The sequence below is a fragment of the Schizosaccharomyces japonicus genome, assembly GCF_000149845.2.
Source record: "Schizosaccharomyces japonicus yFS275 unplaced genomic scaffold supercont5.3, whole genome shotgun sequence".
NCBI lineage: Eukaryota > Fungi > Ascomycota > Schizosaccharomycetes > Schizosaccharomycetales > Schizosaccharomycetaceae > Schizosaccharomyces > Schizosaccharomyces japonicus.
The window spans coordinates 1,855,686-1,878,187 of record NW_011627862.1 but is presented as its reverse complement, the minus strand read 5'-3'; the positions used below and the strand labels follow the sequence as shown (position 1 = coordinate 1,878,187).

The following is a 22,502-nucleotide window of genomic DNA, read 5'->3' as shown; positions in this document are numbered from 1 at the left end:
AATCACCGCGCCGCCCACTCCAAATACGCGAGAAACTGCCTCACAATAACGTCATCTTCCTCCTTCGGTCAACCTTTCGGGCGGGGGTTTACCCATTTTATCGTTTCGCAACGTGGTTTTCGGTCATCGCTCGTGCCGACACGTTTAGAGACCTGGCCACGCTTTTGGTTAAAGGGGGCCGCCATGGGTACCTACGCTTCTCCAACTGTGTTCTACGCTGCCACTGCGAACCGCTCTCGCACGCACCAACTACGACGCTAACGAACGACTGACGACTGACGACCTCGACTACGACTACGACGACTCTGCAACTCGCCACTGTACGCTCCACACGTCAGCAAACCAACGACCACGACGACAACGACGACATTCTAAACTGCTGCTCTAATCGACGTCAGCAGTAGCGTGAACACTTGCGTCCGTAAACCACAGGCCCTCCGGCGTAACGCTCGGCCACCTGAGACGGCCACGACCACGACCACCGACGACCACGGCCAACGCCCCGCCAAGGCCATTCCACCCAGCTAGACAACACGTCGCGTTTGCCTCTTCTCTTCTCTGCCCGCTGCTGTCGCCCGCGCTCCAACACGTCAGAGTCGCCGATAATTTGCCGAAAAGTCGCCGCAAGCTTGCCGAACGACGACCTTGTCCGGAACTAACTTTCCCGAGAGATTACCGAGCTCCCCGAAAATTTCTTCCTCTGTAGTCCGGAGTTTCTCCGCGGATCTTCGCCCACACGCCATAAATCACGCGCCGCGCACACCCCGCGTGCTCCGCACATACCCCGCACACGTCTTATTTCTCTCTGCACGTATATCGCTGACCGCGACGTACCTGCTGCTCTTTCCCTGCCTCCATCCCCTTCTCTTTCGTCGTTCCCACTGGCTCGCTCAGCCCCATTCCCCCTGTCTCCCCGCATAGCGCCCCCCTCGCCCCCGCGCTTCTCCCCGCTACCCCACACTCTATCCAACACCCCTGCATTGCATTCTCTTTTCTATTGTCCGCCGCAGCCTCCGCCGCTGTCGACTGCACTGACCAGCATGCCCCTCTCTCCCTCCCCAGCCTCCACCACGGCTCGAGATGACGTCACTTCAGCATCTGTTCCTGCAGACGAGACAGGTCTGGCGCAGACGCGGCAGCCGCCGCCCTTTCTCACCCCGCCGATGCAGGCGTATCCCGCGTCTGCGGGCGGAGCAGCGTCCAGCGGCGCCGGCGCGGCCAGCTACGTTGCGTCGGCCGCCCCGCCCATGCAGCACGCCTACTACCGGACGTCTGCAGACGCCGCCTACGCAGCGGCGGCGGCCGCCGCTGCTGCTGCGCGAAACGACCACATGCACTACCCCGCATCGCTCCCGTCGGGCCCCGCTTTCTTAAACAACTCTATGCTTCTGGGCGACATCTCCGCACTGACCCCGCCCCCGCCCTCCATCGACTGCACGCGGTCAGGGGCAGGCGGCGTCTGGTCGCCCTACCCCACAGCGAACACATGCGCCGGCCTGCCCCAGCAGGCCGCACCGGTGTCGCTGCTGGCTCCAGCAACACAAACGCAGCCGCCGAACCCGGCGGCCGCCGGAAACCCCGGCGCCGTAGGGGCAGCCGCTCCTGCGTCCGCCGCTGCAGTCCCTCCTCCCTCCATGATGGCCGCGCCGGCAGCCGTTGCAGCTCCCACGGGACCCACACGCTCCGGCAGCACGCCTGCGTCCTCGCCGCAGCCGATGCGGCCTCGCAGTCGCCGGCGGCGCCGAAAGTACAACGAGATTGAGCGCATCTACGTGTGCGGCTACGAGGGCTGCACCAAGGCCTACGGCACGCTGAACCATCTCAACGCGCATGTTCTCGACCACAACCACGGGCCCCGGCGCACGCCCGAAGAGTTCAGCGAAATTCGCGCCGCCTGGCGCGAGAGAAAACGCCGCCAGGAGCGCGAGGCCATGGCCCAGCTCGCCCTCCAGCAGGAGCAGGAGGCCTCCAGGGCCGCCGCACAGCTGACGCCCGTCTTCCTCGAGGCGCCCACCTACTACGACATGCTCCGGCACCCGTCGCTCAGACAGCCCCCGCCGGCCCCTTCGCTCCTCCTCCCCACATGCTTATGCCCCCACACGCCCCCGCCGTCATGAACGCGTACTCCCAAGTCCCTCTCGCCGCCGTCCCGCCCCCGCCCCATCCCCTCTATCCTTATTCGCACGTGACTCCGGGGTACGAGTGCCCCGCCGCGGCGGCCGCGGCGGCCGCCTCAGCATACCCAGACGGCGCCCTTTGGGGCGGTGCCTATGCGAACTACGCAGGCGCCAATTACTACAAGGAAGGCTCGTCGGCGGGCAGCCGTGCCCCGCGCACGCTCGGCGACGGCGGCCCGGCCGACAATTTCGGTCTGTCCAACACGTGAGTGCGGCGGCGGATCGTCGCGATACCCCGCAGGGCAGCGGCCAGGCACGTGTCCCCCGCATCGCCTGTGATTCTCATCTCGCTGCCGACATAAGTCGCACATCTTTTTCTGGCACATAAACATACACACATACACGCACATAAGCACACTTTTTGCATGCATCTCAAGCGCGCGCCTAGACGCGAGTGAGTCTTGCTCGCGTCCACGACGGGCACAACGCACACATCTGTCACGTACGAATTTTGCTTCCCGCTGGGCATAGAACGAGCGACCCTTCTTTTTTGTTTTGGTTTTTTCCCTTCTTAGAGCGCACCTGCGCGCGCAATAATTTTTGCGAACGTGACACAGCACAGTAATAACGATTCATTCGATGGAAACACTCTCAGAGGCGGTTTTTTGAGGAGCTCATATTAGCACGGCGGGTGGCAATCCCAGAGGGGGGCCGACTGGGAGCGCGGACGCAGGGCTGCTGCGAGTGGTCGATCATGCGCCCCAGTGGAGAGACTCTCCACATTTGGAATATCACGTGGACGTCGCGTGGTTGTCAGGCGAGAGGTGGGGTTACCGTGTCAGCGCGGTCATGGCTACGTCAGCGGCCGCGCCTCCGGGAGCAGCAGTGCTGGAGGAGGGAGAAGGCCTTCCGGGTGAGTGCAGCCGGAAGCAGCAGCAGGCAGGACAATGAGCCCTTCCTGGCCAATCACATACGAAACCGAGGCATTCTGTGGAGAAATAAGCTTTGGTGGGAATGCTACGCGCGCGCGCGCGACGAGGCCGGTGTGTGTGGGTGTGCTGGTGTGCTGGTAAAGGACGCAGAGCGAGAAAGTCAAAGAGTGTTTATATGCTTTGCGCGCAGTGGGATGAATTGTTCTGGGGCCCGTTGGTTCATAAATCCAGCACGAAAAATCTTCCGAGGGCAAATTAAAAAACCGTTCCCGATGCTTGATCGCAGCAACCAATGGCAGGCCGCCGTCATAGCGCTCGATGTGGAGCGGAATGCATCCCCTGCTGTGCACCAATTGCAGACGCGTATTTTTCGCCTCAGGCCTGCTGCCCTGGAGAAGGCTGCCACAGGGTTCGTTTCATCCCTGAGCGCGCCCGTGGGGGACTGCACCAGTCTGGTGAAGACGGCCAGGGCACCCACCACCATCGTACGTGGCGAGTGACACGCGCTGTATTTTCGCTAAGCCGGCAGATCTGTCTTCCGCTTACCGGGACCAGCCGAGACTTGGCGGGACTTAGCGAGCCTGCAGACTATAAACAGCCAATCACCGCGCCGCTGGCAGGGTTCGACACCACGGCCTTGAGATGACGCGGTGGGACATGGTGGGACGCGATGAAGAGCAGATCACCGTCGCCGAATTGTATCACAGCGACGTAAACGCGCGCGCGAATTCGCTGCTTTGTTGTTTCTGCTCGGCCGTCGTCTGCGCTTTTGTCTGCTTTCGTCTCCCCTCCCCGCCGTGCATGTTCTCGCCACGCGTCCTCTAATCGGTTCGTATGCTTTGCGGAGTCAGGCCGTCGTTTCACTTAGTCTTTTTTCCCCGCAGCTCGAAAATACACTATCTCCTCCAATCGCAGCAGCCGCTCGTTCAGACTGTGCATTCACGTGACCGGAAGCGTCTTTGTTTATAATCGCGACCCAATCAGGCGCCGCGCAGATTCGCCGGCCTGTCAGCGAGTGTGCTAAAGTTTCTCCGGCGCGCTTGTGGCCAAAAAAGAATGACGTTTCGATCCGCTTCAGATGCACGTGAACACGGTCCGCGACATGCACGTGACTCTAAGCGTCGCCCCCACGATCTTAGATTGTCTGAGATGACGTGTGTCGCAGGCTTTGTGAAGCGTTAAAGTCCAGAGCCACCAATGACGACGGGGACCACCGTTCGCGAACTCAAAATGAGTCGGTTAGACGAATGACTATTTCAGATGGTCGGTCTACGACGCTCCCGAGCCGCGTGCTGAGCTATGTGTGCGTTACACGAAACCTTACAGGAGATGCAATGTGGGACGAGGCTTTAACGTGGAGATAGGCGGAGAATAGGGTGTGAACTGAGAAAGTGGCACGTGCAGGTGGCGGCGAAATAAGCCCCGCAAGGTTAACGGGGTGGTGGGGGCGAGTGGGGCACGGAAGCAATTGGAGAGGCCTCGGAGAGGCACCTGGAGAGGCACACGAAGCTCGCAGAGTGCCTACATATCCCACCAGAGCACACGCTCCACTTATCCCACACACCCCACTTATCCCATCGCATCCCACACATTCCACTCACCCCGCTCCTCGCCCACTTGCACCCCACTCAACCTCCCACATCCCACTTCTTCACTGCACACGCGCACGCGGTTGCCCACGTAGTTGCTCATTCATTTAAAGCATTTGCTTGATCAAGCTGTTAATGTGCTCGTCACGCTTGCCGGCGTCACCACCCTCGATGAAGTGCTTGAACTTGCGCTCTCTCCAGCCGCCACGGGGGGAGGAGAGCTTGAAGGGCCAGAGGAAGTTGTTGGCTTGCTTGAAGTTGGGACCAACGGTGGCAATCTCGTGGATCAAGTCCTCGATGGAGATGATGGAGTACTTGCCCAAAGCGTTCTCAATGATGGCGTTGTCAGAGAGAGCAGTGCGTTGCTTGTTGACCTTACCGTAACCACGCTTGTAGATGAGGTCACGGACAGCCTTCAAGTTGGGGACACCGTAGGTAACGTAGGGCTCAACAATTTGAAGCATCTCCTGGGTGGCCTTGGTCAATCTGACGAAGACACCGTTGTTGATTTGCAAAAGACGGAGCAATTGCAAAACCTTACGGGGCTTGGGGGCAATGTTGTTGATACCACGGATACGGATAACGAAGGCCAACTTGGGCTCATCGGGAACGTAGTAGTTGCCCTCAGCACGAGCCTTGCGAGCAAGGTCAATTTGCTCACGCTCAGCCTTGCGGTACTCAGCGTCGTAAGCCTCGGTACGCTTGGCGATCAATTCGCGCTTCTTTTGAGTAGCCTAGACAGGTCAGTATGGGTTATCGAAAGAGAAAAACTATGGAGGGAAACGGTGTGTGTGTGGAACCGTACACGTGAAAAAGTCACTTCTCCTTCTCTCATTCACAGAATCAACGACAGCTCAGCCCCGAAAGATGGTATTTGTGGAACGCACATTCTTGTTCGCAATCCAAAAGAATAGGTCTTCATCACCACTGGCGTTGATTCCATGAATGAAAGGAAACATCCGTGACACACACACACACACCTTCCTCCTTGTCCGTCTTCACTTACAGCCTTCTTCTCGGCAGCGGCAGCAACTTGTTGCTCGCGCGTTTGAGCCTGAGCCTTAGTCTTCTTCAAAAGAGACTCGGGAGCGAAAATATCGGCCACGCTGGGGACAGTCGAAGAGGCAACCATTTTGGCGTATGGTATCGTAGAGGGAAACACACACGCAAGTGTTCCAACCGTGACTGCTTTTCGTAACCCTACCCTAGTGACTCGCGAGGAGGGTGGTATCAGATGCGCGCGTGCGATTCGCGTAGCGCGTTTTCATTTGAGCTTATTTTTGGTGGGGCAGAAGGGAGTTGGAGGGCGTAGTGGGAGTAGAAGGCAGGAGGCAGGCAGTAGGCAGGGAATAGAGTCGGTCAACGAAAGGCCTGTAATGGGAGGAGGAGGAGGATGGGAACACGAGAAAACGAAGACTAGATCATAAAACACTTTGACCCTGCAGAGAGATGAGACAGTAACGAGTCTTAACGAGTCTCTTGACTGTTGGTACGAGTAGACTAGGTTTGGATTAGCATTCGTTGACAGGATCCAAGACACATGAAGTGGACGAAAACTTTGTTGGATTGGAAGTTCCCAACCACAGAGCTCATACGTATTGACAGTTTATGAGTTTGTTCCTAAACCCTAAGACTTTGTTTTTTGTTTTGAATTTTATTTATTTTTATTTATTTATTTTTATTTTATTTTATTTTACAAACTGAATAATTACGATAACCGGCAACCGGCAGTTACTTTGGATTCCATCATCAATCTGCGTTATTCAGCACAAACGTTTTCGACATCCCCAATAAGCCATTCAACATCTTCAGTAATACCGTTTCGCGCGGCTCCAACAGTGCCAGTTGTAACTACATGCTTAAAGAGCTCAGAGCGTAGTGTTATCAGTCGAAAATACTCACTCCTATATGTCAGCCAATTCCAATAGCTCCCCCTTCCGCTGCAGAACGGAACCCCTCCATGCACACATCCAAGTTCCATTGAGAGGTCCGCATAGGGTACCGTTAAACGCAAAAGGAGATTTGGATAGGAATGTAAATAGGCGAATGCATCTTTACCAATTGATCACGGGGGCTAGATAGCTGCGATCGATGAGGTCAATATCAGTTGTATCATTCGTATAAGTCAGTTTCACTTTTAAGATCGCTTGCATCTTTTACGGACTGAGGCATTTCCCCGAGATCGGTTCCTGGACTAGGGAGGAATATCGGTTTCCTCTCTTCCTCAACGGTCCAGGCCGATTACGGATGAGCATAGTTATCTACAAACTGTGGAACCCGTTTTGTACCATAGCTTTCTTATTGAATAGTCATTGAATTTAACCAACATTATTGTCGCTAAATGCCAATTGGTAGTATCAGCTTGTCACATTAAGTTATTCAACCGCCGATGTTAAACTTGGCTACAATTCGTGGAAAAAGAAAGTTCTCTGTAATTTCGCCGAGTTCGAGCGAAAGTTTGCTGAAGCTTAGGTACTATTTCTAAAAATTAACGTCAGAGAAATAGCCAAGGATAAGAAATTGTCGCAAAAAAACTCGCTCATAATACTCAATGCATTTGTTTCTTATCGAGAAAACCTTTTGCGTCCTATGTCACGATAAAATTAGTAGCTTAAGTGTGTTAAAATAAATTCGGCACCCGAATATAGTTTGCGCTTTTAGTCAGGCGACCGAAACGTATGAGAACGAGTTGCGATGAATCAACGCAAAAGCAGTAAACTTTGATCGGAGTGGCATCGATGCAATTTAGTATTGTGATTTAGTTTCTGTGCGAGCGTTTTGAACTTCGTTCAGTCGCAGGGTTCAAAGTCTTAATTATCATTGTTTGCCAGTATATATAGGATAGAGCAAAGGGAAATACTTCGCGGGACAATACAATTAGTCTCAGGGTTTAGTATATTACTTTATATTTTTATCTCGCTCGTAATTCTACAAAACGAGCCAGCGGATTTCTCTCGCACGGAACTGATATTGGTTTTGAATGAAGACTAAGCATGTATAGCTAAGCATCATGTTGGGTGCAGCGAAATGAATTAGGCCATCTATTCTTGCTTCAATCACGTAACGAACAATTATACCGATTATTTAAATCGTCGAAAAAAAAGGTAAGAAGCAACCCTGCAGCCGTTAGACAGCTCGTCATGCAATCAGCATAAATTTCGTTTGTAATTTCCAACCCAGTCAAAATGTAGAGAGGACATAGTTTTATGTATGCTATATTTCTATTACCGGTAGAATCATTAATCGTGAAAAGAGTAACGTGTTCGTCAAGCGCAAACTTTGTTTTGATAAATTTGTCTTATCAAGTGAGAGTTGTGATGATGTTTAATAGCATAGCTTTTGTTAATTTTGTTACGAAATTCATTGTATCCTTTCCTGTACTTAAGAAGAAAGTTCCATGAACCATAAAGGTGAACAACAAAAGGATTCAAGTCAATCACGAAACCTTTGCAGCAAGTAGTATCAATTGCCAATAACTTCATCTGCGTCTTAATTCACATTTGAAGAGTTGTTACAAGTATACGACTACAGTTTTTTGGTATAACTCTTCCATTACATCGAGACCGTATGAGTTCTAATGCCTAATGCTCAAAATCTCAAATGTCTTGTAATGTTTTGCAATTCAGTAAAGATTGATGAATTGCTATTCTGTGAAGAAAACAAACTTTCTCGTTTATGTTCTAGCATTAGAAAATAACCGTGCAATTATAGCACTAACTTTAGTAACAATCATCTCAATGTAAGTTTTATAATCATGACAATTGTTCGCTATTCGCAGAACGCACTGGCCTCTAGTATTACTCTAACCAGAAACCAGTTATCGCATCAACACACGTGTATTGAACTCGCTCTTACAGCACAACCCTGATTGTTGTCAATTTGCATACTGAATTAGAAGTCCTTGGCATCCAACGTTTCTATCCTAGAAAACTGAAACGTCGAGTACCGATTAGTGTGAATACGACGTATTCTTTTGACTAATGATTGATTCATTGAAATGGGTCGTACATGCTCTTCATATTGTTTTTCTTTTTCCATTGAAGATATTTTCTTGGTACAAGAAAATTAAAATCATCACTTATAAACTTAACCGTTGACAGGAAATAAAACTTTCCATATTTGGACTAAAGAACGCAATTACAACTTCTATTTAACTGCAAAAGGTACAATTCTGTAACTACTACCGCTACTGCTGCGAACTGGTCAACTGGCACCGAAGAACTTCACCTCCACTCACACACACGAGCTAGCACCTGTTCTTCCACAATATGAGCCGGTCAGGCAAGGCGAGTGCTCGAGAGGCATTGTCGCAGCTACGTGCTCTTCGAGAATCAGGAAAAACACGCGCGTCAGTATATGAAACCGAGGAAAATCCCGAACTTTACGATTCGGTGGATGAGGACGAGTATCGTCGTGTTGTCCGTAAACGGCTAGATGAGGACGACTTCGTTGTGGATGACAATGGTGCTGGATACGTAGAAAACGGCTACGATGAATGGGGTCCTCGGAATCCCACGTCGAGTGACGATGAAGCTGACGAAAACGCAAAGGATCGTAAAAAACGGTCTTCTTCACAACGGTTAGCTGCTCCAGAACAACGAATTAGCACTTTTTTCAAACGAAAGGCACTGGCTCCTCCTACCACAAAGTCAAGTTCAGAAAAACGCGCCGATAAACGCGATGACGATGCATTCCTTGCTGATATATTGGGTGCTGTGGACGCAGATGTGATGACTGAACTTCCTAAAAAACGAAAGCTTAATGAAACGAGAAACCCCCCTTCTGGTACGTCAGTGCGCAAATCCAAAACAGACGCAGGACAAGCATACAGCCCCGCTACTGTCTCAAGTCCTATCCCTACAAAATTGAATGCATCTGTTTCTGTTAGTGCATCCACGGTTTCTCAGAATCTCCATCCGACAGTTAAAAGCAGCCCAGTGCCGGCAAGCGTTGCTAAATCAACAAGTGTTGACGTTCCCATGGACGATGTCTCCCACAAAATAACCTTGAAAATGTTCCTAAAGAATCTTTTGCTACTGCCATACCAAGCTCACCTTCCTGATATGGAATTGCCCGTTGTTCCTCCTCCTGATGATGCTATTCCGATAACCTCGCAATCCTCACAAACTGTCCTTCCTGCCCATACTGGTCTTACTTCCGCTCCCCCATCTGAAATGCTGTCTGAGCTCGATCCCCCTGCATGGGTTGAGCTTAGCACTCGTTTGCAAGCATTACAACAGCCTACTCCTACCTTTCTCCAAGACGGACAACACGACTTTCCTCGTATTAACCCAAAACACGTTCTTGATGATGACGAAAGTATGCTCTTTTTTTGGCTGGATTACGCAGAAATCTTTTCCTCGCTCTGTTTGTTCGGAAAAGTATACGACCGGACAAAATAAAACGTACTCGTCCGCCTTTGTCAAACTCGACGGTATCCAACGTCATCTATATTTCTTGCCAAGGCCATTGGACGTAGATGAAGAAAAGGATGAAGAGGCTTCTGCTTCATCAACACCGACCCCTACGCATACTTCTCTCGACGAGGTCCAGGCAGAGGTTTCGGCTCTCTTCTCGAAAAGCGGTATCCATGAATGGAAGTGTAAGGTGGATCGTTTCAAGTACGCCTTTGAACTGCCAGATGTGCCCGCAGAGACTGAATATTTGCACGTATTGTACTCATATAAATATCCCGCGTTCCCTTTCGATTTATCGGGCCAAACCTTTTCACGTGTTTTTGGTACGCACACTGCGTTATTCGAGCAATTTGTACTTGAAAAAGATGTTATGGGTCCTTGCTGGCTTCGCATCCGTTCTCCTGATTTCGATAGCGTAAAAAATACAAGTTGGTGCCGTCTAGAAACCGCTTGCGCTATACCCAATATCTGCGTTGTTAAAGGAACAGAAAAGGTGCCAGCTGTTACGCCTCCTTTAACTGTTATGAGTCTGGCTTTCAGAACGCTAGTCAACCATCAAGTGAACAAGCAGGAAATCTTCTCCATCAGTGCTCGGGTTTATGAAAATGGTAAGATGCATTTTTATTACACACATACTAATCTATGCTCTAGTGAACATTGAATCACCCATTGTTGCTGAAGATACAGCATCCACTTCTTTTACTGTCATCCGACCTTTGAAGCAGATTTTTCCAAATGGCTTCGAGGCAGAGGCTCGAAAAAGCAAATCCAACATACGCTGTGAACGCACAGAAATTGCTTTACTAAATTACTTTCTTGAGAAGTTGCAAAATGCTGATCCAGATGTCCTAATTGGACATGATTTTGAGGTATCATATTCTATTCTTTTATCGCGTATGCGGGAAAAAAGAATTCGTAATTGGCACAGAATTGGACGACTTAGACGTTATGAATGGCCTAAAATTACAAATAGGGGTTCACAACAATTCATTGAGCGTCAACTGGCCTCTGGGCGTTTGTTGTGTGATCTTTCTAACGACCTTGGCCGGTCCATGATTAAGACTCAGTCATGGAGTTTATCAGAAATTGTGCAGAAAGAGCTTAATATTAAACGCCAAGAAATTGATCAGGACAAGGCTTTGCAGTCTTGGACAGACACTCCAAAAGGATTGCTTGATTATTTGCTTCACTGTGAGTTGGATACATATTTTATTTCGGCTCTTGCTTTTAAAACTCAAATTTTACAATTATCAAAAAATTTGACCAATATTGCTGGCAATTCTTGGTCGCGCACACTAACGGGTACGCGTGCAGAAAGAAACGAGTACATTCTGCTACACGAATTCAAAAAAAATGGCTATATTCTGCCAGACAAGCAATACCAAAACAGCAGAGAGGTCGATGTTGTTGACCCGGAAGAAACTCCTGCAGACACATTAGGTAAAAAGAAAGACAAATATAAGGGTGGTCTTGTATTTGAACCAAAGAAAGGCCTTTATGATACATACATTCTCGTCATGGATTTCAACAGTCTGTATCCCAGTATCATTCAGGAATACAACATCTGTTTCACTACTGTTCATCGCAAACATTGCACTTCAAAAAATGGTGCTGACGTTGTCCCAGACGTGCCAAACTCGTCGCTCGAACAGGGAATTTTCCCTCGTCTCATTGCAAACTTAGTTAATAGGCGTAAGCAAATCAAGGCTTTACTGAAGGACAAAAATGCAACGCCGGTGCAAAGACTGCAGTGGGATATCAAACAACAGGCTCTTAAATTGACAGCCAACTCCATGTACGGCTGTCTTGGTTACACAAAATCGCGATTCTACGCTCGTCCATTGGCCGTACTTGTTACATACAAGGGTCGAGAGGTATTGACTAGCACAAAAGAGTTGGCAGACCTCATGGGACTTCAAGTTATTTATGGTGATACAGATTCTGTTATGATCAATACGAATGCCAACAACATGACCGATGCGTTGCGCATTGGTAATGAATTTAAGAATCGTGTCAATGAGCGGTATCGAAAACTGGAAATTGACATTGATAATGTTTACCAACGAATGCTTCTTCATGCAAAAAAGAAATATGCTGCCCTTCAAATGGATGCCCAAGGAAAACCTGTTCTTGATATCAAGGGCCTTGATATGAAACGTCGTGAATTCTGTGCCCTGGCTAAGGAAGCCAGTAAGTATAGTTTGGATCAAATTCTTTCTGGAGAGCTCACTGAGACGGTAATCTCCAATATTCATGCTTATTTAGTTGATTTCGCTCAAAAAATGCGCAGTGGAAAGTTTTCAGCGAACAAGTTCATCATCTTCAACAAGTTGGGAAAAGCACCCGAAAGTTACCCTAACGGAAAAACGATGCCTTTTGTTCAAGTTGCTTTAAAGAAGAAAGCACGAGGAGAAAATGTTCGTGTGGGCGATGTCATTCCGTTTATTATTACCGGAAATGAATCACAAGGTCACCCTGCCGACCGAGCTGTTAGTCCTCAACAGGTGATGGACCAGTCATCGAATCTTACAATCGACTATGAGTATTACCTCTCGCATCAAATCCTGCCTCCACTAGAACGATTGGTTGCTCCTGTTGAAGGCACGGATCGTGCACGTTTGGCTGAGTGTCTTGGTTTGGATCCGAGAAAGTACTATACGCCGGAGCATGCCGATTCGTCTGCATTCGCACGAATTGAAAGTACGTTAACGGACGATCAGCGGTTCAGTTCTGCTCGTCCTTTATTGCTCATTTGCCCTGAATGCAAGGGTGAATCTTTCAACATGAAAACTGTTGCGGAGATCCGTGAAGTGTTGTTTGCAGACAACGTTGAGTGTGATTGCGGTTATGAATACTCTAATTTGACAGTGAATCTGCAATTTCTCGGACAACTGCGCAATTATTTAAATCACTACTACGAAGGTATCCTCGTCTGTGATGATTCCTCTTGCGGAAACAAAACTCGCCAAATGAACGTGTATGGTCGTAGATGTTGTGCACCGGGATGTCGTGGACACATGCATTTTGAAATTGACGATAAGTCTCTTTACAATCAAATTAAGTTTTTACATACGGCGGTACACAATCCAACGGGTTGTACAATGAACGGCCTTATTCGTTGCCGATCTATAGAAACTGTGGTTCTTCGTTACTTGAACAAGAATGCTCGCAAATTTGTTAATTTGGGAGCCATATATGCCTCCTACTAAAATAATAACGACTTTCTAATGAACACATTCCCCTTTTTCTCCGAGCTATTGCGTACATTATAATCTATCACATGCACCATTCTCAAAACAATTCCCCAATGAACTAATTATCAACCGTTACATTCCAATTTAATTGTTCTTTTCTTATTCTGTGGCGTAAAACATTTGTCCATACCAATTGTTGTTTACGCGACGCGATTTTCATTTCACTCAACAACCCTACCCTAACGTGACTGCTATCCACGACGAAGTGACAGGTTGGGTCTTCCGACGGAACCAACTCACCCAGTGCACACCACTCGTATACAGCAAAACTTAAGAAAAAAGTCCGTCATGGCTACTAACGTTGGACCTCAAATTCGCGCCGGCGAGCTTGTCTTTGGCGTTGCTCACATCTTCGCCTCCTTCAACGATACCTTTGTTCACGTTACCGATCTGTCCGGTAAGGAAACCATTGTTCGTGTCACTGGTGGTATGAAGGTCAAGACGGACCGTGACGAGTCCTCTCCTTACGCCGCCATGTTGGCTGCTCAAGACGTTGCTGCCAAGTGCAAGGAGGTTGGTATCACCGCTCTTCACATCAAGATCCGTGCCACCGGTGGTACTGGCACCAAGACCCCCGGTCCCGGTGCTCAAGCTGCCCTTCGTGCCTTGGCTCGTGCCGGTATGCGTATTGGTCGCATTGAGGATGTTACTCCCATCCCTACCGACTCCACCCGCAGAAAGGGTGGTCGTCGTGGTCGCAGATTGTGAGCACCTTTCAATTTTTGCTGTCTGCTGTTCAGCATATTTGTTCCAAGGTCCTCGACATCTTTTACAGGCTTTTTAAGTAGAATTTAAATGAATCGCCTAGAATTTATTTTTGCAGAGTGGTGTGTTGAGTGTCATTTTTTGTCTGTGTGGTAGTTTGTATGAGCTATGCTTGGTTGAAATGAGTGTCTTAAGGGTGTCTTCACCCTAGGTCTGCCTCACTTGTTTCAATTACTTTCATTCAAGGTGTGTTTAGTATTTTCATTCGGTTCGATAACACTAGAGACCGTCTCATGATGTTCCATTTCATACAGCTCGGCCTCGTTGCCCTCGTCAAACATTTCTGAAAAAGTAGGCGTGGATTGAGCAGCCGAAGTTTGTGCAGTGCTTTTTGGATGCGAGACATTGTCTCTTATGGATTCCTCCAGGGCTCGAATGGCTGTGTAGACAGCCGGAGCGAATGATTCTTCAGATTGCTCTTCGTGCAATTGCTCGAATAACTGAGCAAAGATGCCTTCATCCGGTAGCAACTCCTTTGTCGAGTGCTTGTCGTTCATATATTCCAGCTGAGAACGAAGAAGGTCTGTATTAAAACTAGGTTAGTAATGACACTGAAAGTGAAAATCCAATAATAGTTTAAGAACAACAAACAAACTCCGTTCAAAAACAAATATTCACTTACACAAGAACGTAGTAAAGTACTCTGCCTCCTCACGAGCGTATTGGTACGATTGAAGGATCAGTCGTATAAGATTGTGCCACTGCAGGTATGAACCGTAATGAGATAATTCCAGGTACAACAAGAAAGCCAGACTGAACTCACCCAGAGCATTTGTAGAGTCATTATTCCATGAAGTGTGAACAAGACGTTGAAATAGAAATGACTTATCATATGCTTGGATGGACCGTTCGTGCCCTATACTTGAGGGGGTCCCAACTTCGCTTAAGGTCAAACATTGTGTACTGTAAAACAAAGTCGTCCTTTCCCGGCTGCATTATTGGCAACTGTTCCGCAGCACTTGAGGCCTGATCCGTGTTGGAATAGGTTGATGTGTCTATAAGAAAGGCGGAGCCAGCCGGACCATTTTTTGAGCTTTTAGAAAATAACCGTCCCAGCAGTTCCAAGGAAATAAATCGTGACAGTCTGTTCCAATCAGTTGATGGACGAAACGGGATCGTTCGTGCTTTTGCTGAATCTTTTGCTCTTCCTTGTTGCGTCGGCCCGTTGGTAGCCACAATACCGTCCACAAACTCCAATTCAACTGATTCACTTCTTTCATCAAATTTCAACAGTAAATTCGTCCGGTCTTCAAAAGACACAACAGCACCACTTACAAGTCCTGCAATGTCACGACGAGCCCAAGTAATAAGATGAAGACCCTCTTCAATTCCTTGAATTTCAGAAAATTGGGAACTGTCGTACACGTTCAGGTCCAAACCGAGGAAATAATAACTCGGCCAGTTCCACAGTGTAATGCTCATTTTTATGCAATTTACCCAGCTAGCTCCTCGGCCGTTCTTTTCGAAACAGCCGTTTTCTGGTGGTGAGTTTGGTCAGAGGAATGGTGTTGAGTTGCCCACACCAAAAATCAACAACAGGATTTCAGGTGCGGCGGTCTTGTTTGTACGTGATATTCAGCTGTGAGTTGCTGTTCCAGGGGACAGAAGACGAGATCAGGTACGCACATTTTGGATATTAAGCAGTTCTGGTTTGAATATTGAGTATAATTGCTTAATGACTTCATGGTGCGAATGTGCTGTTGTTGTCGAGAAACGCATTTGAATACCAAGACTTACAAGAATTGTGGTACAGAAAAATACTGTGTGGATTGGATTTCCATTATGGTTGATCAATCAAACTCGCCAACGAAAAAGAGCTCAGCGGCATTGTCCCAAAATGCGAATTCAAGCAACATTTTTCTGTTAGGCGGGGTCCACAATGATGATTTCTCTATGTCGAGAATCAATCGAGGATTCTCCAACACAGGTGTGTGTGGTATAATGAAGCGGTAGAGTGGATTCCTTGCTTACGACAACTTGGGTTTTAGCTTACGGCAGACAACAAACTCGGTTCCCTACCTTTCAAAAGCCAAATAGTCTACTTTCATTGCAGCAGTCCTCCATTCGGCAGGGTTTGGACGACGAAAATGATATAGACAGTTTGGAAAACGCATATTTCGACATGAAGTCGAAGCTTCATGCAAAGAATGCACAGTTCGATGAAATCCAAACATCTGCAAACACAAAACTGGCCTCCCTTCAGGCAGCCCTAGATGCTGAAAAGAAGCAAGGTAATCTTTAATTTTGTTTGGAATATTGCTAACTTCAATACAGTGACGGAATTGACTGCACAGGTTAATTCATGCAGCGCACAATACACTGGCAAAATTAATGGACTACAAACTCAGTTATCTGTAGAGCGGCAAAGGTGTGCCGACTTGCAAAAACAATATGCTGAAAAAGAGACTGTTTGGAACAAAAACCTGGCGGAGTTAAAAGCTAAACAGTACTCGGAACAGCTGAAATGGTGTCACGAATTCAAGAGCGAAATAGATGCTATTCGTATTTCTTTTAATGAAGCCATGGATGAGGTTCAAGTAAATACCCAACTCAAATATGCATCGTATGAAAAGCGAATAGTCGAATTGCAGAGGGCATATGAAATCCAGTATTCCAACGAAGAAGAGAAACATAAGTTGATTGTTCAGGATCTTCAACGCCAGTTAAACGAAATTCAACAGATACACGATGAGACACAGACTGTTGGACGCGCACAGTTAGAAGAGTTGCAATCTAAAGTTTCAGAAGCACTTGCTCAAATCTACGAGCTCCAACGGAAAAATGCGACATTAGTTGGTGAAATAAACCTGTCGAATCAGAAGAATGAGTCTCTTCAACAGCAGATGGAACTCATCCAGTCGTCTTTAAATTCCAACACTAATGACGCTGCACAACTTCAGATCACATTAGATGCGGTCCAGCGCAGAAATGATGAGCTAGAGCGCCGACTCATGGAAGAAGAGAAGCATCGACGACGCCTTCACAATGTTATTCAAGATTTAAAAGGAAATATCCGGGTGTTTTGTCGAGTGCGTCCAGTGCTTCCCGTGGAGGCAGCTTCCATTTCAAATCCAGAAATTGTCATGAAATTTCCTGATATCCATTCCGTTGAACCTCGAGAGCTTGTACTTGAAGGACTTCGCACTGAAAATTCTCTAGGCCAGCCGTCAACCAAAATTTATAATTTTAGCTTCGACCGCGTATTTCCACCTAATAGCAGTAACTTGGACGTCTTTCAGGAGCTTTCCGAGTTTGTGCAAAGCGCTTTGGATGGCTATAACGTCAGTATCTTCGCCTATGGACAGACTGGTTCGGGAAAAACGCATACCATGTCTTCTTCGGACGGTGTCATTCCAAGAGCTGCAGCACATGTCTTTCAGGAAGTGAAACGATTAGAAGAGAAGGGCTGGAAATATCAGTTGACGGCCCAGATGATTGAGATATACAATGAACGAATCCGAGACCTACTTTCCGATGAAACGACATCATCTCGCAAACGCCTTGAAATCCATCATGATGAACGGACTCGTAGAACACGTGTGACGGACAGTAAATGCATCTATCTCGAAACAGAGCAAGTGATGCAAGCCGTGTTGCAACGGGCAAGTGAGAGACGATCAGTCGCCGCAACAAAAGCCAACGAGCGGTCTTCGCGTTCGCACTCAGTCTTTACATTACACATTGATGGTGTACACGCGGCCACAAAGGAGAAAACGTTTGGATCATTAAGTCTTGTTGATTTGGCAGGTTCGGAAAGACTCGCCCACAGTCAGGCAGTGGGCGATCGTTTGCGGGAAACACAAGCCATCAATAAGAGTTTAAGCTGTCTTGGAGATGTCATAGCGGCTCTCGCCAGTAATTCAGGCAACTCTGAACGGCACCACATTCCATATCGGAATTCAAAGGTAAGAATGGTGAAAATGTACGCACATGCCCTTACTAACCTACTTACACAGTTGACATATCTATTAAAGTACTCGTTAGGAGGAGACGCTAAAACACTCATGTTTGTTAATGTTTCTCCATTACGTGACCACTTTGCAGAGTCTCTCAACAGCTTACGTTTTGCTACTAAGGTCAACAGTACACGATTGGGGGTTAGTACAAGAACCGCATCAAAGCCCTCCACAGTCATCATTACTTAATGCAAAAAAGAATGCCTAATCTATTGCTGAGGAGTGGCCATTTGTGTCTGCTTTTGTGCGAGATCAGCACGAACCATAGTAAGATCGCTACGGCTTTTCTCAAGCAAACCTTCTACTCGAACACTGGGAAAGTCAGCGGAGGGTTCTCGTCAAATAAGTTTGTGACACAGTTACAGTCGGTGACGGTAAGGAAGGGATACGTGTCACCTTTATCGCTCACTCGAGCTTGTTTACTTACATTTCGTTTCGAATAAACTCAAGACGCTTGGCCACATTCGTTTTGGCTTCCTCTTGATCTTGTTTCACCAGGGTCGGTCCAATCAACTTGAACACATTGGAAGAGGGATCTAGTTTTTCAAATTCCTAGTCGTTTAGTATTTATTCCTAGCTTTTGTCTGGACTGTGCCTCAGTGAATGCGCCAGTCGTGTCGACTGTTATCCTTATCATTTTACCTTTTGTACAGTTACATTTTCTTGCAGTTGAGACTCAAGTTTCTTTAAAGCTTGGACATGATTGGAGACCTCTGCAAGAATGAAAAAATAGATTAATAAAACCATTTCCACACAATTTCACATTTTCTCTTTGGACGAAAGACGAAATTCAGAAAAAGTGAATTCCATACCACTCTGTAAATCCTGATACCGACGAACGAGCTCGTCCATTATGTTGCAAAAACGGTATTTGCGTACTGGAAAGGGCAATTCCGCCAGTCTTTAGTGAGCAGCACCATTTTTAGGCAGACTAGAAGCGTAGATGTTTGGTGGTGAGTTTTTGGTGTAGTAAATCGAATGGAGGAGCCACGCAAAATAATCCAAATAAAATACGTCTCAGTTGACAGAAGGAAAAAATCGACCCCGACGGGATTTGCACCCGCGATCTTTGGCGAACCTGAGCCCTTTGCGATGAGAGGGCTTCACCGGAAACCAACGCCTTACTTCTAGGCCACGAGGCCTGTTGTTGAAAATTTAATTTTGTACTTTTACATAAGCTAAAACCCGTTTGAGCTATGACAGACAAATTGGTGGTGGAGCTTTCATTCGAGCAACCGCTTTTCATCTTTTAACCAGAACCAAATGTCGACGCTCGAAGAACTTGACGCATTAAACCAAGCTCAGCAGCCCACGGAGAACATACATGCTGCCGAAGACGAAGAATTGGAAAGAGAGATTCTGAATGCCAGCACTGAGGAGCTTGGAAGCCGGACGCGTTTACTTGAAAATGACATAAAAGTATGTTTTAGAAAACAATGTTGTACGCGAATATTTTGCAAGGAGGCCGCTCAGTTCTTTCATAATCTGTTCTAGCCTTAAGTCTGTGCTCGCGTTCTACGTTGTTGTTCCCGGTTTGACGAATTTCTTATTAACATTATGTCTAGGTAATGAAATCAGAGTATCAACGTTTGAATCATGAAAAAAGCACTATGCTGGAAAAAATTAGAGAAAACCAAGAGAAAATTGCAAACAATAAGCAGCTCCCTTACTTGGTTGGTAATGTTGTCGAAATTCTTGACATGAACCCCGAAGCCGAAGATGTTCAGGAATCGGCAAATCAAAATTCTGAGGCTACCCGCGATGGAAAGTCCGCCGTCATTAAGACATCTACTCGTCAAACAATCTTTTTGCCTTTAATTGGCTTGGTAGAGCCGGAAGAGCTGCATCCCGGTGATTTGATCGGTGTGAACAAAGACTCGTACTTAATTATCGACAAGCTTCCTTCTGAGTACGACAGCCGTGTCAAGGCTATGGAGGTGGATGAGAAGCCTACAGAACGCTACTCTGATATTGGTGGATTGTCCAAACAAATTGAAGAGCTTTTCGAAGCCATTGTGCTTCCTATGCAACAAGCAGACAAGTTCAAACGTCTGGGCATCAAACCTCCAAAGGGAGCGCTTATGTACGGACCTCCTGGTACAGGAAAAACGCTGCTTGCACGTGCTTGTGCTGCTCAATCAAATGCTACCTTTTTAAAACTTGCAGCCCCCCAACTTGTGCAAATGTTTATTGGTGACGGTGCCAAGCTTGTTCGGGATGCATTCGCCTTGGCAAAAGAAAAAAGTCCCGCTATTATTTTCATTGATGAACTGGACGCTATCGGTACTAAACGTTTTGATTCGGAAAAGGCCGGTGATCGTGAAGTGCAGCGGACAATGCTTGAGCTGTTGAATCAGCTTGACGGTTTCAGTAGCGATGATCGTGTTAAGGTAATTGCTGCCACAAATCGTGTTGATACCCTGGATCCCGCTTTGCTTCGTTCTGGTCGTCTTGATCGTAAGCTTGAATTCCCTTTGCCTAACGAAGAGGCCCGTGTCGGTATCTTGCGCATTCACTCGCGTAAGATGACCGTTGCCGATGACATTAATTGGGAGGAACTTGCCCGCAGTACCGACGAGTACAATGGTGCCATGCTGAAGAGTGTGTGTGTGGAAGCAGGCATGATTGCTCTTCGTCACGGTGAGTCCAAGATCACACACGAACACTTTATGGAAGGTATTCTCGAAGTCCAGATGCGTAAGTCCAAGACTCTGCAATATTTTGCGTAGACGAGCTCTGTTTGGATTTACTGCGCATGTTTATACTATGCATTACTGTTATTCTAGTATGTACGTCTATGAAGTGAACGAATTGAATAGGGTGGGTTGGGGGCTATAGCTGATGAACAGTATCAAGTGAGTTCCAAAAGTTGTAGGATCGGGGTTGCTAGTGAGTTAAGAAAATTGCTGTTTGTATTACGAAACGTTGTATATTTCCATGATTTCTATTATTGATTCACTGCAGTTATTATGTTTTGTCATTGAGTCTAGGCAGAACTGTTCATTAGTTCTATACAATCTGGTAAGATTTGAATTATTAAAAAAAAAAAAAAAAGGTTATTGATTCCCATTTCGATTTTTATTTTCGGAAAGTAGCACTAATCACAAGTTAAATCTAATTAAAAGCGCATATTTTTCATCAGTCGGACCTTCATATCTGTTTGTTTGTTTTCAATTAGATCAGAGTTTAGCAAATCTTACACATACATCAAGTTGACTAATCTACTACGTATTGAATTTCCCCGAAGCTATTAGTCAGCACAGTCGTACTTAAGCTCTCCTAAAAATACTTCCCCTGCATCCGAAGACATTCAACTATTCTTCGTAAAAGCTCACCATGCAGACAATCAAAGTTAATGGAAAGGAGATCGGTACCTTCGGTTTAGGCCTTATGGGCCTTACTTGGAGACAAAACGTCATCCCAGATGAACAGGCTTTTGAGTTGCTGAATTATGCCATTAGCCGAGGTGTGAACTTTTGGAATGCCGGTGAATTCTACGGTATTGACCCTATTGAGGCCAACTTGGATTTGTTGGCTAGATACTTCACAAAGTATCCAGAGAATGCCGATAAAGTATTCATTTCCGTTAAAGGTGCCACAGATCCCCAAACATTGGGACCTTGTGGAGACCGTGCTAGCGTGACAAAAAGTGTCAACAATGTTTTAAAACATCTTCGTGGGGTCAAGAAACTCGATTTGTTTGAGTGTGCCCGTGTGGATGCTCGTGTGCCCATTGAGGAAACTATGCAAGTGTTGAAGGAGTTTGTCGATGAAGGAAAGATTGGCTGTATTGGACTTAGTGAAGCTTCGGCTTCTAGCATTCGTAAGGCCAACAGCATTCTTCCTATCGCAATGGTCGAAACAGAATACTCCATGTGGTCCCTTGATATTGAGCAAAACGGTATCTTGAAGGCTTGCGCCGAGCTGAACATTCCTATTGTTGCTTACTCTCCCTTCGCAAGCGGTTTCTTAACGGGTACCATTAAGACAGAAGAGGACTTGAAAAGGGCTGCAGAGAGCCAGAACAAAACTATGCTTGACCGTTTCAAGCCAGAGAACTTCCGTAAGAACAAGGTCTGCCTTGATGCTCTTGAAGCTCTGGCCGCTAGCTTCAGCATGACGTTATCCCAATTGGCGCTTTCATTTGTTCTCTCTAACAAGGAGGCCGCATTTGTCCCTATCCCCGGCTGCACTACTGCTGCCCGTCTGAAAAGCAATCTTGATACTCTTGATCATCTTCTCAGCGAAGAGCAATATCAAAAAGTTCGGGACACTTTGGACCAGCATCCTATCCACGGCAAACGTTACAACGAGCAGCTTGATAAGTATCTGGCCATTTAAGTTTTCTTTTTTTTTTGTAAAACGATATAGAATTAATGTACGATGGCTGAACGCAATGCTTAATGTTTATACCTTTAGATTTGCAACCAGCTATATTAATGAAACAAATGTTCTTTACGATACTTTATGGG

The 22,502-nt window shown here is 47.1% G+C and overlaps 10 protein-coding genes and 1 non-coding gene across 11 annotated transcripts; 7 read left to right on the top strand and 4 right to left on the bottom strand.

The window, feature by feature from the left end:
• The first annotated feature begins 121 nt into the window (after nucleotides 1-121).
• SJAG_01553 (hypothetical protein) lies at nucleotides 122-2,752 on the top strand. Its single transcript, XM_002172768.2, has one exon. The coding sequence runs from the start codon at nucleotides 1,041-1,043 to the stop codon at nucleotides 2,115-2,117; it is 1,077 nt and encodes a 358-aa protein (XP_002172804.1). The 5' UTR covers nucleotides 122-1,040; the 3' UTR covers nucleotides 2,118-2,752.
• Nucleotides 2,753-2,871: 119 nt separating this feature from the next.
• Nucleotides 2,872-3,549, top strand: SJAG_01552 (hypothetical protein; the record flags this gene model as incomplete). The annotated part of the gene is made up of 1 exon (XM_002172767.2): nucleotides 2,872-3,549. One exon carries the CDS (start codon nucleotides 2,872-2,874, stop codon nucleotides 3,547-3,549), a length of 678 nt encoding a protein of 225 aa, XP_002172803.2.
• Nucleotides 3,550-4,696: 1,147 nt separating this feature from the next.
• On the bottom strand, nucleotides 4,697-5,816 carry SJAG_01551 (60S ribosomal protein L7). The gene is made up of 2 exons (XM_002172766.2): nucleotides 5,645-5,816; nucleotides 4,697-5,372 (listed from the first exon to the last, which is right to left on the bottom strand). The coding sequence occupies exons 1-2, from the start codon at nucleotides 5,768-5,770 to the stop codon at nucleotides 4,746-4,748; spliced, it is 753 nt and encodes a 250-aa protein (XP_002172802.1). The 5' UTR covers nucleotides 5,771-5,816; the 3' UTR covers nucleotides 4,697-4,745.
• Nucleotides 5,817-8,635: 2,819 nt separating this feature from the next.
• Nucleotides 8,636-13,264, top strand: SJAG_05239 (DNA polymerase alpha catalytic subunit; the record flags this gene model as incomplete). Its single annotated transcript, XM_002172765.2, has 4 exons — nucleotides 8,636-8,692; nucleotides 8,889-9,957; nucleotides 10,118-10,663; nucleotides 10,707-13,264. 4 exons carry the CDS (start codon nucleotides 8,636-8,638, stop codon nucleotides 13,262-13,264), a joined length of 4,230 nt encoding a protein of 1,409 aa, XP_002172801.2.
• A 207-nt stretch (nucleotides 13,265-13,471) lies between these two features.
• SJAG_01548 (40S ribosomal protein S14) lies at nucleotides 13,472-14,097 on the top strand. Its single transcript, XM_002172764.2, has one exon. The coding sequence runs from the start codon at nucleotides 13,598-13,600 to the stop codon at nucleotides 14,015-14,017; it is 420 nt and encodes a 139-aa protein (XP_002172800.1). The 5' UTR covers nucleotides 13,472-13,597; the 3' UTR covers nucleotides 14,018-14,097.
• Nucleotides 14,098-14,241: 144 nt separating this feature from the next.
• Nucleotides 14,242-15,496, bottom strand: SJAG_01547 (U5 snRNP-associated protein Aar2; the record flags this gene model as incomplete). Its single annotated transcript, XM_002172763.1, has 3 exons — nucleotides 14,242-14,597; nucleotides 14,697-14,935; nucleotides 14,979-15,496. The coding sequence occupies 3 exons, from the start codon at nucleotides 15,494-15,496 to the stop codon at nucleotides 14,242-14,244; spliced, it is 1,113 nt and encodes a 370-aa protein (XP_002172799.1).
• A 75-nt stretch (nucleotides 15,497-15,571) lies between these two features.
• Nucleotides 15,572-18,813, top strand: SJAG_01546 (kinesin-like protein Pkl1). Its single transcript, XM_002172762.2, has 5 exons — nucleotides 15,572-15,692; nucleotides 15,828-16,001; nucleotides 16,063-16,305; nucleotides 16,349-17,979; nucleotides 18,031-18,813. The coding sequence occupies exons 2-5, from the start codon at nucleotides 15,857-15,859 to the stop codon at nucleotides 18,217-18,219; spliced, it is 2,208 nt and encodes a 735-aa protein (XP_002172798.1). The 5' UTR covers nucleotides 15,572-15,692; nucleotides 15,828-15,856; the 3' UTR covers nucleotides 18,220-18,813.
• On the bottom strand, nucleotides 18,006-18,986 carry SJAG_01545 (prefoldin subunit 6). The gene is made up of 4 exons (XM_002172761.2): nucleotides 18,843-18,986; nucleotides 18,673-18,743; nucleotides 18,458-18,582; nucleotides 18,006-18,342 (listed from the first exon to the last, which is right to left on the bottom strand). The coding sequence occupies exons 1-4, from the start codon at nucleotides 18,880-18,882 to the stop codon at nucleotides 18,240-18,242; spliced, it is 339 nt and encodes a 112-aa protein (XP_002172797.1). The 5' UTR covers nucleotides 18,883-18,986; the 3' UTR covers nucleotides 18,006-18,239.
• Nucleotides 18,987-19,035: 49 nt separating this feature from the next.
• Nucleotides 19,036-20,850, top strand: SJAG_01544 (19S proteasome regulatory subunit Rpt5). Its single transcript, XM_002172760.2, has 2 exons — nucleotides 19,036-19,449; nucleotides 19,596-20,850. The coding sequence occupies exons 1-2, from the start codon at nucleotides 19,294-19,296 to the stop codon at nucleotides 20,757-20,759; spliced, it is 1,320 nt and encodes a 439-aa protein (XP_002172796.1). The 5' UTR covers nucleotides 19,036-19,293; the 3' UTR covers nucleotides 20,760-20,850.
• Nucleotides 19,070-19,172, bottom strand: SJAG_16303. The gene has a single exon. It is a non-coding gene; the product is annotated as a tRNA-Arg (tRNA).
• Nucleotides 20,851-21,216: 366 nt separating the features above from the next.
• On the top strand, nucleotides 21,217-22,471 carry SJAG_01543 (pyridoxal reductase). The gene has a single exon (XM_002172759.2). The coding sequence runs from the start codon at nucleotides 21,367-21,369 to the stop codon at nucleotides 22,369-22,371; it is 1,005 nt and encodes a 334-aa protein (XP_002172795.1). The 5' UTR covers nucleotides 21,217-21,366; the 3' UTR covers nucleotides 22,372-22,471.
• Nucleotides 22,472-22,502: the final 31 nt, after the last annotated feature.